The following is a 15198-nucleotide window of genomic DNA, read 5'->3' as shown; positions in this document are numbered from 1 at the left end:
AACTTCAGTGACTAGGAGAAAAAGGGGCTACAGAGAAAAACTAGGGAGTGCCTGTGTGTCAGAAAAAGAAGATATGGCACCTGAAAGTGCTCACACAACTGAGAAAAAAGTTCCAAATTTTTAATAATACCTCCTTCCTACGAATTGTCAAGTCTGCACATCATTTCTCTCATCACACTTCATACTTGGTGATTTTGCTCATCTCTTTGCAACACGGTGCACTGCCATACATTGACATTTTCTAAAAGTATTACTTAGAAGAAGTGAATAGCCCTTCTTGTTTTCAAATTTATGTGCTTTATCCAACAGACTGGGTCTAATAAACACAGCTGTATTAGAAAAGGAGTTCAAAGACGATGTGGGTCAAAGGCTAGAGGGACTCCAGGCAAGGAGGTTAGCATTTAGGAATAACAAATTTAGAAGTACTTTACAGCAAAAGACAACCACAAATGTAAAAAATATGCTTTTTAATTTGTAACCAAAAGGATCATTAAGTTGATGCAATTTTTTTTTACTGGAGTATTCCAAACAATTGTAGGCAATATGCCTTAAGCAACATGATTACTGAATGAAAGCTGAGATGGACGCCAGTTGTAATTTGTGTGAAATTTATACTTGAGTTTAAAGTTCTTTAAACTTTCATAAAATTATAAACTAATAATTCTCCAAATTGGAAATCAGATAACTTAATTTTAATACAATTCAAAATTAAAGTACAATTGCTTATACAACAATGAAAAAGGACAAGTTTCCAAGTCAGATATCAAACTGAAAATTCAAATATAAACAGAGGAAATGTAAACAGTTATAAAATATCAAGTTATAAATGTTACTTACTTACAGCAAGGCTATTCAAATTTTGGTCTATGAATGATTTGTGACTCATTCAAAATGAAAGAAAGAACTTGTGCCAGAATGGAAATCTATTATGTCACAAATCGGCTATTTCTTTTATAACAAGACTTTCCTGATAAAGGAAGCAGTGTGCTGATTTATATTCTGGCACAGGTGCCTTATCTCATTACAACCTGGAGAACAGGTCCTGCTTACTTTCTTTAAAGTGCCATGATAATTTTACTGCTCAGAGTTAGGTTAATTTTAGTGTGGGGGGAAGAAAGTTGAAATGACACACGATTGTCAGCTATACCTCTTCAATTTTTAATCCCACTGATAAAAAGATCCTAACCAAAAAGCAAATTATATTTTATAAACTCATCACAATATAACATTAATCTTCAGATGATTACCAACATCTATTCACCTTGAGGGGATCTCCATATTCCCATTTCAGTGACATATATCAACCGTTTTGATTAACACTTGCTTTCAATCTTGCGGGAAGAAAATAAGAATTATTTTATAATTATCAAGAAAAAATTTAATAAGTAATAGTTATTTGTGAATAAGTTCCTCTAAAAATTGGTTTATTCTCATATATCAATCAGAGAAAATTTTAAGTTCATCTTTATGAAAAAATTGAACTCTTTCTTATACTGTTTGGGTAACAACTAGTTGCTTTTACAATGAAAATTGGTAGGGAAAAAGGTACAGAAATTTATACCCCTATGTATTCTATTAACTAAGGGGAAGCAGATAAACTATTTTAAGATTCCTCAGAATAAAAGTAAACTGGCATAAAATATTTTTTAAGAAACAGTTTATAATTCAAAATTCAAACATCGCTTGATTTGAATTATATGGCATAATTCCTCTGGAAATTAAAAAATATAATAAGGTCTTTTGTAAAGGTAATAGTTTCCTCTTTCTCCAATGACTTACTAAACTTTACCTGCATTAGCTTAATACTGAAGGCAAATAAATGGACAACCAATGATTCAGAAAATCTCATCAGTTTTAGATATACAGAAGCCAAATTAGCTTCTGCAGTGACTAGTTTACTGAACCGATAACTACTTCTTAAGGAAGTTAAATGTATATTTACATGTCTTACTATGAGAGCTTCTTCAGCACCTGAGCTGAGTGCAATATACTGAAGGGAAGAAGCTCTAACAGAAAGTTGTCTAAGGACTTATTTCATCTATCTATACATATATACATACATCTATACAAACTCATTTACACATATACACACACACAAGCAGAAATAACTTTTCCTTCAAGAAATGTTGAAGATGTAAAAGGAATTCTCCATTTACCTAAATAAAGCAATCTGATGGTTATTTAAAAGTTTTTAAGTTATTTGGAATCTCACAAAATTTCAAGAATTTTTTTAGAATAACATAATTCAAAGGGAAAAAACTCAAGGATTTCTTTTGACAAAACTGAATTTCTTTTGACACAGTATCATGGTTGCAAAGTTACAGTTATCTTAACTTGATAGCATGAGTTTAAATAGTCTCCAGGTGCAAAGTCATCAAAGATTACCCAATAGGAGTCAATCCCCACCCCCTTAGGACTGAACACAGTCACCAGCCTCCCATCATTCTGCTGTCCTTGGACTATTACTTGCAGTGGCCCCAGTGAAACACCATTAAAGGCCACTCTGCTGAGCCTTGTCACACACTAGGAAGAGTTCTTCACAACTTTGGAAGAGCTTGATGTCATCCTGTTTTATGATCACATTCACCTTGCTACTGCTGACTGGCATTGTGCTAGCAGTCCTACTGTGCTATGATATGTTTATGCATACTTTTACAACTCTGAATGATTGGCTTGTACTCCAAGACTCAGAATATACTTAAAATTCTGCAAGTTGTGTAAGCCTGTCAGTACTTTCTTCTACATTCAATTAATAAATATATTTCATTGACTGAAAATAGAGCACATTCAATTTCATCTAAGTATCTTCTACTCTAGAGAATCTGGAGGATGAATACCCTCTACACTTGTATAGCTTCTATTCTCCATCTTTCAGACCTTTTTAAATCTGAAGTATGGTGAGAGTGAGGAAAAGACATTTGAATTAAAAATGATGCCATGCTGTTCTTTTCTCTGTTTTAACTTGTATAGAATATCCCTAATCCAATTTCTAACCCCTCCTCTGCTCTGGTTAAAGGAACTGTCTCATATAGCAGATCATATGTAATGCAGTTTCAAAATATCCATGATTGAAAAACATTTTCAAGTGTTAAATATCTCGAGCATCTACAGAATAGCTATATTTTCATTTAAACTTGAAACTGTTATCCTAAACAAAATTCTGTCAATAGAGGCATGGTGTGGGACTTACCTTGGAGAATCTATTAAATTCAAATGTCTTCATTTTGTTTAGTTTACATCAACCATAATATAACCCAAATCACTTTTTTCCTGATATGGAAGACATTTTGATAAATTCATTTGAACCCAAACTCTTTCATTAACATGTAAACTCACAAGTACAATTTTATTTTTGTTATATATTTAAATATTTTTTGAAGAGTTGATATCTCAGTATAGGGAATGAAATTATGCTAGTCACTACTAATTTAGCATTCAAACACTTCCCTAAATTCTTCAATGCAAAAGTGAATTTACAATATAAACATGCCATATATGAAACTACAAACCACAATCTCACACTGGAGTGGATTTCAGATTCCAGATTCAGTTCAAATGGGGTAAGGAGAAAAGTGCTAACAGAGCAAATCTGACACAAGTTCGTGGGGGTTGGGCAATGAGTCATCAAAGCGGAATCTTTTGGACACCATGCTGCTGTCCTCCGGGATATTCTCTTTGTCTTCTCTGTCACTGCAGGTACCATTACAAGAGGGTTTGTAAGTCTTGTCCTCAGAGGACCTTACTGTATTATCCTGACTTTGAGAGGAACTGGAGGTTTCTTCAGGGTGAAACAAGTTTCCAAAGTCCCACTGCTGTAGCCAAGAATGAGAAAGGCAGATTTCGGCTGTCGGCCTTTTCCTTTTAATGAAAGCACCGAGAAAAAATTGAGATCTAAAAATCAGGTTGGAAATGTCTGTAGTTCAGTACATTATACATACCCATAGTACAGGATGGAATAATAATAAGAAAAGTGGAACACCTACAGTTTGTTTAATTCTGACATGTGCTGAAAATTCAATTTATCATGAAGCTTACAGACAGGACTATCTAGTCAAAACACTTGGGAACATATTTTAGCTTCACAAATAAATATCAGTAAAATTATAAAGACTCTTGGGTTTATAAACCCTTTGAAGGAAAATACATGTAAGTAAATTATAATCTCTATTATTAATTACTTTATTCTTAAAAAGTAGTAACAGTTAAATCTTGAAAACAGAGACTACTCTTCAAAGATGTTTACCTAATATTTTTAGTTTTAAAATTTTGCTTTCTCTTGTGAAAGCAACATGGTCAAACATCACAATATTTCAGAAAGCAAGAAAACTTCAACCTTAACATAACCACCATTACCATTAGAACGTAGGTTTCCTTAGTCTTTGTTTTGATGTTCAATTTTTATGATTATAAAACAATTAAGGTGCTCATTACAGAAATTTTAGAATCTAAGTGAAAAATATTTAAGAAAACTAAACAGTTTAAAACCATAAACACATAGAATAATTTATTTCTATTAAATAACCATCTATGAGTGGTAGCCTGCCAGGCTACTCTGTCCATAGGATTTTCCAGGCAAGAATACTGGAGGTGGGTTGCCATGTCCTCCTCCAGGGGAATCTTCCTGACCCAGGGATCGAACCGCAACTCTTACGTCTCCTGCATTGGCAGGCAGGTTCTTTACCAAGAGCACTACCTGGGAAGCCCAAAATAGAGCTAGTCAGTGTTTGTTAAGACTTGCATTAAGTGTAGGTTTTTTCCTTAAGCAAATAAGGAAAGTGAATCCTCCAGGAGGTTAAGTAACTGTCAGAGAGAGAAGACTTGACAAGTAACAAAACCAGGATCCCGGCCCAAGACAGTATATCACAGCTTCTGAGTTACATGCAGCCAAGGCATTTTAAGGGCTTCCCTGGTGGCTCAGAGGTTAAAGCGTCTGCCTCCAATGCGGGAGACCCGGGTTCGATCCCTGGGTCGGGAAGATCCCCTGGAGAAGGAAACGGTAACCCGCTCCAGTATTCTTGCCTGGAGAATCCCATGGATGGAGAAGCCTGGTAGGCTACAGTCCATGGGGTCGCATAGAGTCGGACACGACTGAGCGACGGAACGGAAGGGAAAGGCATTTTAAGGTAAATATGGCTGACCTGGAGGCTTCCCAGGTGGCTCAGCAGTAAAGAATTGACCAGTAATGCAGGAGACATGGGTTCCATCCCTGGGTTGGGAAGAACCCCTGGAGGAGGAAATGGCAATTCACTCCAGTATTCCTGCGTGGAAAATTCCATAGACAGAGGAGCCTGGTGGACTACAGTCCATAGGGTTGCAAAGAGTCAGACACGACTGAGCAACCGAGTACACACAGACAGGACTTATCCAGGTAAAGAAAAGGAGGTCAGCTTTTTCTTTTCCTGCTTTGAAGTTGCCAATGAGTTTTAAGTAAGAGGTAAGAGTTTTAAGACATACTTTCAAGTACCTTCTTTAGTAGGCAGAGTATTTGCTCCTTAAAAATTTGACAATGAGTATTTGAACTTGTTTACAACTATAGTTATTTCACTATAAATAATTCATAACAAAGTCTTATCATAACCAGTCACGTATATTATAAATTTTGATGTGTGTGTTCAGTTGCTCAGTTGTGCCTGACTCTTTGTGACCCCATAGACTATAGTCCACCAAGCTCCTCTGTCCATGGAATTTTCCAGAAAACTGGAGTGGGTTGCCATTTCTTCCTCCATGGGATCTTCCTGACCCAGGGACTGAACCATGTCTCCTGCGTCTCATGCATTGCAGTGGATTCTTTACTGCTGAGTCATCAGTTCTACTACTAATTATTTTAAGGAATTTCAGAGGATAGTAGCAGGTTGAGAGAGAGATAACCCAAATCTTCTCTTCATTTCAAGATTTCCTGTTATATATTTAATATTTCCTATGTTTGAAGTTATGGATTTGTCATCTCATACCACCTCTCTTCCCATTTTACCTGAAACTTGAGAGAGCATACATCTAATAATTTTATATTGTTTTATAACGTATCTTTCTTAATAGTCATATGTAATTTATTTTGTAATAGTATTTAAGTAAATTAATATTACTTACTCTGGATTTTTTACTAAAAGGCTCTGGATGAAGTCTGTGGCCAGCTGTGAAACTGATGAAAAAGTTTCTTCCGAATAATCTACATTAACTTGAGAAATATTGAGGTATGTTTCCTGATTATCTTCTCCCACAAACGGGGATGTGTGAGTTAATAACATATATGCTATTACACCAACATTCCTGAAAAAACAAATAACTGAGAAGATGGGGACTTAAAATGTGTGTTAATCTTAAAACATTTATATAAAGTAAAATTGATTCTCAACATATTCCTGTCCTTAAATCTTGTGTAGTTAAACTACAGATTTTAAACTGCTTTTCAAAGTTCCCACAGTTTACTATTAAAGCTGAAATAATTATGCTGTCTCAAAGTTTGCCTCACAGAAAAAGATTGAGGGAATGCACATGTATGTTATATAAAAATAATGTATTAAATATGTATCATTACATCTACAGTCTGCTCTTCACACAGATACCTGTTTATCAAGTACACAAAGCTGTCCTGAGTGGCATTTCCCAAATGGTGTTCAATGACACAGTAATGATCTGTGAGACATAAATAGTATTCCATACAAACAGAGGTTGCAGGTTTGGTATAGCACAGTATTGGGCAGACAGATTTCTTTTTAATTGCAAAACTTTTAGAACCATAAATATGTTAATGACAACTTCTGTGTTCAGGAACCAGAAAAAGACAATACATATATAGCACCTATTTCACCACTTATTTAGCCATAGGACCCTTTTTTCTTAGCAAATCCATTTCATCCCCCTACATGGCAAATTAAACTCTTCTGATGGAGTCAGTCCACCACTGTGGTCTCAAGTAAAGTTCTGGTATCAATGCCATCTCTACCCTATAATATTCTCTCTGTGTCAACCATATAAACTCACAATACCCAAGAAATACAGTCTTATAAAAATAAAACTTTTAAATGGATCTACTCTCATTTTTCTATTGAGTAAATATCTTCCTAGTTCTACTGGACCTAGATCATATGTCTCCCATCTGGTGCTTGTCTGCTGCTTCCTTCATGGTTATTAAATAGCATTCTATCTTTATTATAGAACATATAGCATAGTACTGTGACTATTTTGTCCTTTCACCAGAAGGAGTCTTCCTCCAGGAAAGGGATTTTCCTATTTATTCCTGTACTTTGGCTCAGAGCCAAAGTGTTACTAAAAAGAATGAACAGGTAAATGTTTTCCTGTGGCATAATAATGATACTCAAAATCTTTTAAAGATAGCCTTACTACTATTTACATTTTGAACCAAAGAATATGTGCTAACCAGCTTTCAATAAAGGAATACAAGTAATTAACAAAATCTTACCACATATCTGTTGCTGTGGTAATGGGATCGTAGTTCAGGATTTCTGGAGCTGAAAGAGAAAATAAAATTCAAATTCAATAATGACAAATCTAAAAACATGAAAATTACTTTGCAGTAAACTGGATTTAATTTTAAAGAATTACCAACATATCAGTAGAAATTTAGCACAGGATAATAAATTCTGTGCTAAATTTCTACTGATATATTGGTAATTCTTTAAAATTAAATCCAGGAGGAGAAGGGGATGACCAAGAGTGAGATGGCTGGATGGCATCACCGAATCTGTGGACATGAGTTTGAGTGACCTCCGGGAGTTGGTGATGGATAGGGAGGCCTGGCGTACTGTGATTCATGAGGTTGCGGAGAGTCGGACATGACTGAGCGACTGAACTGAACTGAACTGAATGTTTAGAAAATTATATAACCAGATGGTTCAAAAGCACCAATTATATTCTGGGAGTAACCAGTAGCTATGCAGTATTTTTTTTTTTTTAATGATTAAGATTAACCTCAGAAAAAGCAATTATGAAGAAGCAAAATGTTAGGAGCTAAAATCTTTTTACAATTTTAGTTTTATTACTCTGTTAGGAATTAGTTTGAGTTATTTTATTAGAATGATTTCAATTTTTCTGTGAAGAGAGCTGATCACTGAAGAATTGATGCTTTTGAACTGTGGTGCTGGAGAAGACTCTTGAGAGTCCCTTGGACTGCAAGGAGATCCAACCAGTCCATTCTAAAGGAGATCAGCCCTGGGTGTTCATTGGAAGGACTGATGCTAAAGCTGAAACTGCAATACTTTGGCCACCTCATGCAACGAGTTGACTCACTGGAAAAGACTCTGATGCTGGGAGGGATTGGGGGCAGGAGGAGAAGGGGACGACAGAGAATGAGATGGCTGGATGACATCACCGACTCGATGGACGTGAGTTTGAGTGAACTCCGGGAGTTGGTGATGGACAGGGAGGCCTGGCGTGCTGTGATTCATGGGGTTGCAAATAGTTGGACACGACTGAGCGACTGAACTGAACTGAATGTTGAGAAAATTATATAATCAGATGGTTCAAAAGCACCAACTATATTCTTGGAGTAACCAGTAGTTATGCAGTATTTTTTTTTTAAACGATTAAGATTAACCTCAGAAAAAGCAATTATGAAGAAGTAAAATGGTAGGAGCTAAAATCTTTTTACAATTTTAGTTTTATTACACTGTTAGGAATTCGTTTAAGTTATTTTATTAGAATGATTTCAGTTTTTCTTCTCCGGGTAAACAGACTCATACGCATTCAAAAATGACACTATGAACAAACCAGCTTCCTCGAAGTGTTTTAGATTTTCAAGTAGATTAAATATCCCTTTTAAACTATCTAAAACCTAGTTTCCTAAGCAATTAATTTTCCACTGTCTCCTCCTTTGCCCCACCCCCACCAAAAAATTTAATGGTAAACATAAATTCTCTATACTTTCTGAATATTACTATAAATTGCAAATTAGTAGAGTTCAAACTAGTGTCTATACTTGAATAACTTTTTAGTTTCACAGTATGGTTTCATAACTTCTCCAAGCATAACAGTCTGGTTAATAAAGCCTTTGAGTCACATATATGTCAGCCTCCGCTGCACCACCTGCTACCTTTTCACATACTTCTGTGAGCTATATTATCTATAATTACAACCATTATTCTAGGACACTGTAGCCTCTATCAGCATTTAGAAGTTAGTAATTTGCTTTGTTTTTCATTTTGGGAAAGTCAGCTCCCTTACTGAGTAGCACCTGTTCTGTTTACTTGTATCTTTTCAATGCCTGAATAGGGATATCAATATGGGCAACAAGAAAAAAGTGCAAAAAGATTGTTACTACAAATTAAAATACTTTACCATTTATGTGCTGCATTCAGTTCAGTTCAGTTTAGTCGCTCAGTCGTGTCCGACTCTTTGCGACCCCATGAATCACAGCAGGCCAGGCCTCCCTGTCCATCACCAACTCCTAAAAACATCTTTCATCTCCATGATCTAATTTGTTGATTTAGTACAATATTCCTAGATTATCTAATAATAGGCTTTACTTAATACCCTTCTTTTTCAAAATCCTCCTTTTACAACTCTCAGCAAAAACCTCACTAAGACAGAAGTAAAAGTGACATCTATCAAACAAAAAGTCTTCAAATGCAGTAACACTGATTCAGTTTTCCTCTTTTCTCACTTTCTTCTGCTTCCTAACTTCCTTTTTACCTATTTTTCTTTATGTTCAAAGCTTTTACACACAAACATTAAACTTTTAACTTATATGTCCAATGTCCTGTAAATTGTGATCGTCTCAATTCACTATCATTCATTTAAATGTGTCAAAACCAAATTTCAATGCACTAAAATACTTGAACCAAATATATCCTGGAGTTACATACCCTAAAATAGTTCTATATAGGTATATCACTTATTAATAAATTTCAAAGTGGTATATAAAATAAAGGAATTCTTACCCAAGTATTCTGGTGTTCCCATGATTTCCCGAAGTTCACATGCATTTCCTATTTTTCGAGACATTCCAAAATCTACAATTTTTATGTCCCCAAGAGGATATATGCTGCTCAATAATATATTCTGTGGCTAATAAAGCACAACAAGAAATGATAAATAATATAAAACAAGGAAAGAATACTAAAATCAGAGGTAACTTAAATAGAATTTGTTTAGCTATTAAACATTTATTGAATCATCCAGCAAACATTTACTGAACTACTACTTAGGAGGAGCTATATAGTCAATGACAAATAAAGAAAAAATATACATACTTCAAGAGTATTCTTGGTTTTAATAAAAAAGGTGGATACATTGATTGATTCACTGATTATGTTATACAGAATACTCAGTAGTAAAGACTGCTTAATTCTGCCCATAAGAAAGTCCAAGAAGGCTTTGCAGTAGAGATGATGCTTAAGATGAATCCTGAAGGCTAAAGAGAAGCATGCCAGTGAGAAAAGTGGTCTAGGGAATAGCATGAAAGAAGCCATGAACAAATAAAAAATGCATTTACACCCAGAAAGAGCTAACGGTTCAGTACAGCTATGGTTCTGGGTCTGACTATCCCCAGGATTGTACCTGAGACAGAAAGAGGCATGGGAGAGATCGTCCAGGAAGGGAAGAGTTCAGTGTTCAAACAATGAGAGACAATCTGATTCCGATTTCAAGGTTCTTGTATGGTTACAGAGGAAGGATAGGAGAAAGGATAGTAAAACGAGAGGCTGAAGTGGTACCTCAGGGTTTGGGAAGGGGCCTGAATGGTCTGGGGCGGGGTGTGGAGAAAGGAGAAGCCAAAAGACTAAAAGCCTCAAGAGAAAGACGAATGAGTATAATGGGAGCAAAGGAGTAAGGACTAGCAGGTTATCTAGAGGCAGCTGAAAATTAAGTATTTCAGAGACAGACAATTTTATAAAACAAAAAGTCCAAGATGTGGCAATAAGAACAGGATGGAGTGACATGATGGTAGCATTAGAACACATGTAATGATGGTTTTTTGCCCAGTGATTAATCTGAGCTGCTCACACATGCAGTCTTCTATCAGTCAATACAGAAGTCAGTCCACGCAGCGCATGCACAGTCTAGACAAGCATGACCTATTGTTTCCTCTCAATACCAGTTTGCAGTTAGTTGTGCAAAGCAAGAGCATAGAAGGAACAGAGATGTAGTGGTACTTAAAACTATATTACATTACCTTCAAATCAAGGTGTACAATGTTATTCTGATGTAGGTAATGAACTCCTTCAAGTATTTGTTTAATGAGTCTGATAATGTCATTTTCAGAGACCATTTCAGCCAACTCAGGTAAACACAAATTGAAAATTTCTCCACCTGCAGCACTGAAATAAAATTCAAAGAATAGAAACTTGAAAAATCATTGATCTAAAAATGACAACTTTTAAATACTATATACCTTTAAGTAAAAGATATGGCCACCTAAACTTTAATCTCTCTATATACACACATTTAATGGGGGGTGGTGGATGGTGCTGGGAGGGATTTTTAAGAAATAAAATAAATGACAAGAATAGTTTAATGTCTGGGTGCTAGTATTTACCTATGAGCTCAGATCCGCTCTATTTTACTCATTTATTCATTATATATAAATAAACATACCTGTCATCTGTATATAGATAGATATTTTGTCAGAAATCATGCAAAAAAAATCTGACGGGGATGACAGAGAAAAAAAATCTAGATGGTTATTAATAAAAATTTATAAGGTATGTTTGGGAATATCTCAAGTAAAGCCTACTCTATATGATAAATCAGAAACTCATTTATTTCACAGAACACTATTTTCCCCCTTTTGGTTCACTCCTGTATCCACAGCAACAAGAAGAGTGTCTGACACATAGAAAGTTCGTAGTAAGTGTCTGCTGAATGAATGAATAATGGAATAGACAGTCATTCTTCAGAGCAGCTGAAAGTACAATTCATTAGTCTTGGTGACTGTCAAGAGGAAGAAGCATGTCATATATATCTAGAGTCACAAGAAGGAAAAAGAATCAGTGGTCACAAATCTGAGTCTCATTGAAAATCATAGAACTGACCCTTCACACCTGCAGAGGTAACCAGGCCATCAGGTCATCTGTACAGAGCGTGCCAATTAGAACCTGCAGGGCTTTGTTGCTTCACACTTTACAGTATTTCAGAGAAATCTGTCAGACAGCTGCTAAGGCACATGTGGGAATGCTTCAATAATGTTTACTTCATATCTCAATGACTTCCAGCCCCCTAAAACTCCCAGAAAGTTCATGAGAAACTAACTTCAAGATCTGACTTCAAGGTTTCATAGTAAAGGCGATCTGCGTATGAAAAATTTACTTTGCTATAAAACATGTAGCAGTGACCTCCAAAGTTAGGTACCGGAAGACAACATTAGAAATTCATTCATCTAAAAAAGAAACTAATCTTTATGAATAGCTAATATTCAGACTACACATGTGGCCCCTCAGTTTACACATCAGTTGTTTATTTGTCATAACCCTGCTCAAGGTCTCCTGAGGGAAGAGGGACTCCACAGGCCAAGCTACTTAGGATACCTCACTTCTTCCCTTTCTGGTTATGTTATTCAGCTTTAATGAAATGAATCTTCTCAAAACAAGTGGGTAAAATATATTCCTGCAAAGACACTACAGATAAGGTTAATAATGCAGTCATAAGCAAATAAGAAAATGAAGAAATACTTCAGATTCTCTTGGAATAAGTTGTTTGCTAGGCCCCTTATAAAATACATCTGATAAGAAATCAGACCAAATAATTAAAAATTAAAAGAAAATTGTATGGAATATGGATTCCTAGCCACTATTAAAATATGGAAAATACCCAAAACTATGGGAAATACCAGAAAGATCTAAATTCAGTATCCAGCAGTGCACGGCAGCATAAAATGCTTAGGTGAAAAATTCATTCTTGAACACTTCATAATTATTTATATACCAACACTGACATTACACTCTCTAAAGTTGATTTAATAGACAGAATCCTCATTAATTCTAAAATTCAAAATAAAAGAAAACCACTTGAGAAAACACATGTAAAGCACTTCCCAGTGCCTAGACATAAGAGGACAGCAGGCTGCTTGTGGAAATACCTACTAAAACAAGGCAGCCTAACTTCCATTCAGACTCTGCCTAACTAGTTACCTGAGCTGGGACAAAACATGCTTCTGTTTCTTCTACTGTAACATAGTGATACATAACAAAAAATGACAGCTCTAACTTCACTGGCTTGCTGTAAGAATTAAATCAGATAAGTCACATAAAGTACTGAGTACAACAGATGTTATAAGGATCAAAGCAGATCACCTATAGTATTTAATACAGTGTCCGACACACAGTAAATAATCAATAAATATTAGCTATTATTATAATGAGTCAACAAATATTAATTCCAAATCTAGCCAACATCCAGCCTTTCTGAATTTGGGGGCTGTTTGTTAAACTCTGATTATGAAGTCAACTTTAAAAGTCTTTTCTAAATTAAAATTCATTTTTAGAAACACTGTATTATCTGTCTATATATATAGAAATGCACACAACATATTCTTAAGTGGGAAAAAAGGATTATAATACCATACACTTAATAGATCACAATTTTGTTTCTGAAAGTGTACATACATAGAAAAACAAAATAATTTCAAAATAGAGGAATATGTCATAAAAGTAACCACTGTTTACAAATGATTTCTATTTTCTATACATTCTAAATTTAACACAATAAATAGATGTTACTTTTATACCAGGAAAAGCATCCTAAGGGTTTTGGGTTTGTTTATTTCAGTAACGAGATCAAACAAACACTGTGACTGTCAGCCAATCATACTGTCTCTACCTCTTAGGTTGACCAGCTGACCAGTGTCTTCTGTAGGACTGCCATTTTTCCCACAAAAGAAGGAAAGCTCTTTACCATAATTTACCATAGCTTTCCAAAGATGAAGCTATGGTAAACAGAAAATGAAGAGGAGTTAAAAGGAGGAGAAGAAGTGATAACACAAGAAGCAGAAGTTAGCAGAAACTGGAAGCATAAATGGAAAGCAGTGAGGAGCAGCAGACTAACAGACCCTTTGTTAAAACAAGGCACCCAGACCAGTGACTACAGAGAAGAAAAAATATCTCTGTAATCAGAGAAGCCACTTATATCATTATTGTCCTGAAAGGTAAACTCAGATATCTATTTCTACCCTTCCTCTCTATTGAAGAGTTTGCCCCTTGAAGGAACTCAACTAAGAAATTCAGAAATTTGGAGTATTTATGTTTTTTTGCTTATGTGCTCGTATATACGTTGTGCATCTGTGAGTGGATGTGATAATAGTACTTTAGTACAGTTACACTGTCACATAAATCTATGTACTATATACTACATACATCTCCATTTGTCTTTTACAGCTTTCTAAAGCACAGTTTAGAAATTAGTAAGGAAGTCAAGAATATCATTTAAAAAACTCCCATAACACAATAAAGTTAACATGATGAAGATTAAAATCAAACTACATGGTTTACCTTTCATTCATGCAAGGTTACCTTTTTATTCACCTTGGGTAACTTCACTGGATATGCTTTTCAAATGAATATACAAATTATTTCAATCCTATCTGCCCATCATACTGTTGTGCAGAAAACTTCTATTTTCTGTGCCACTGGCAATGAAAGTATACTCAATTTCACTACTCTCTATAAACACTGTATTGTCATTTGTTTACTGAATGCTGTTTAATTCATTTTGGGGTATCTGTGTGAGGCTACACATTATAAGTTTTCTGAAAATATATGAATATATACTATGTTCCTCTAATATTTTATTAACAGGAATCTTTACAAGTTCTTGTTATACTTTTATCATTTTTGTTCTTGACATTTCAAGCAACCTTACCCACCAATTCAAGTAGGTACTATAAACTTAACTTCAATTTTTTAAAGAGTATACTTACTATTCCAATATCAAAATGATTTCACTTGTATTTTCATAGACTTCATGAAGATTAATCACATGGGGACAAGATTTTGCCAATTCAAGTACTGCAATTTCATGTAGAATCTCTGCTCGACAGTCCTGTCCCCTTCTTCTCTTTTTCAGAAACTTTGCAGCATATTCTTGTCCAGTAGATTTTGATATACACTGTCTAACTACAGCAAATTTTCCTCTGGGGAAAAAGTAAGAACAAAAGTTAGTATAACACAGATACTGTTCTAACTTTATCAATCCTTCAAACATCCATGCCATTAGGAATTTACCCTTGCTCTTTTAATCTAATCAAATACT

The 15198-nt window shown here is 35.0% G+C and overlaps 1 protein-coding gene across 2 annotated transcripts in view; it reads right to left on the bottom strand.

Annotated features, from left to right (window-relative positions):
- Positions 1-670: 670 nt before the first annotated feature.
- The window catches only part of STK17B (serine/threonine kinase 17b), a 30453-nt gene continuing 15925 nt past the window's right edge, over positions 671-15198 (bottom strand). For both annotated transcript variants that reach the window (XM_055398019.2, XM_055398017.2), the window contains 6 exons: positions 14867-15079; positions 11129-11273; positions 9897-10023; positions 7421-7469; positions 6088-6267; positions 671-3858 (listed from right to left, as the gene is read on the bottom strand). In XM_055398019.2, coding sequence (XP_055253994.1) covers positions 3576-3858; positions 6088-6267; positions 7421-7469; positions 9897-10023; positions 11129-11273; positions 14867-15079 — 997 coding nt within the window. In that variant the 3' untranslated portion in view covers positions 671-3575. The remainder of the gene's footprint in view (positions 3859-6087; positions 6268-7420; positions 7470-9896; positions 10024-11128; positions 11274-14866; positions 15080-15198) is intronic.

This window comes from Moschus berezovskii, chromosome 2 (genome assembly GCF_049115385.1).
Source record: "Moschus berezovskii isolate FMDL1 chromosome 2, NW_MosBer_1.0, whole genome shotgun sequence".
Lineage (NCBI taxonomy): Eukaryota > Metazoa > Chordata > Mammalia > Artiodactyla > Moschidae > Moschus > Moschus berezovskii.
The sequence above is the reverse complement of the archived record's forward strand: the minus strand, read 5'-3'. Positions and strand labels throughout refer to the sequence as shown.